The sequence below is a fragment of the Antrostomus carolinensis genome, unplaced genomic scaffold (genome assembly GCF_000700745.2).
Source record: "Antrostomus carolinensis isolate BGI_N321 unplaced genomic scaffold, ASM70074v2 scaffold43169, whole genome shotgun sequence".
Classification (NCBI taxonomy): domain Eukaryota; kingdom Metazoa; phylum Chordata; class Aves; order Caprimulgiformes; family Caprimulgidae; genus Antrostomus; species Antrostomus carolinensis.
Window position 1 is genome coordinate 4,461 of NW_010338715.1, and position 350 is coordinate 4,810.

At 56.9% G+C, this 350-nt stretch overlaps 1 protein-coding gene across 1 annotated transcript in view; it reads left to right on the plus strand.

The window, feature by feature from the left end:
- LOC104530884 (aldehyde dehydrogenase family 3 member B1) overlaps positions 1-350 on the plus strand; it is a gene marked incomplete at its 3' end in the record, with an annotated part of 3,192 nt that overhangs the window by 2,568 nt on the left and 274 nt on the right. The window contains exon 7 of the mRNA XM_029086901.1: positions 7-59. Within this exon, the coding sequence (XP_028942734.1) occupies positions 7-59 (53 nt within the window). The remainder of the gene's footprint in view (positions 1-6; positions 60-350) is intronic.

Genomic DNA, 350 nt, shown 5'->3' on the forward strand with positions numbered 1-350 from the left:
GCTTGGCAGCGGGCGGGTGGCCATCGGGGGACAGACGGACGAGAAGGAGCGTTACATCGGTGAGGGGCTGGGGAACTTCTCATGTCTTAATTCTTCCATGGTGTGGACTTGGATTTTGGAGAGGGTCTCTCAACTGGAAGGGAGGTTCTAGATGGGAGTGACATTTAGGGAAGGGTTGCACAGGAATTGGGGAGCTCGGCAAGGTGTCCTGTCTTAGAGGAGGGATGAGTCTTGGGGGAAGTTGGAAGCTGTGGATGCTCCCTCCCTGGAAGTGTTTGTGGCCAGGTTGGATGAGGCTTTGAGCAACCTGGTCTAGTGGAAGGTGTCCCTGCTGCTGGCAGGGGGGTTGG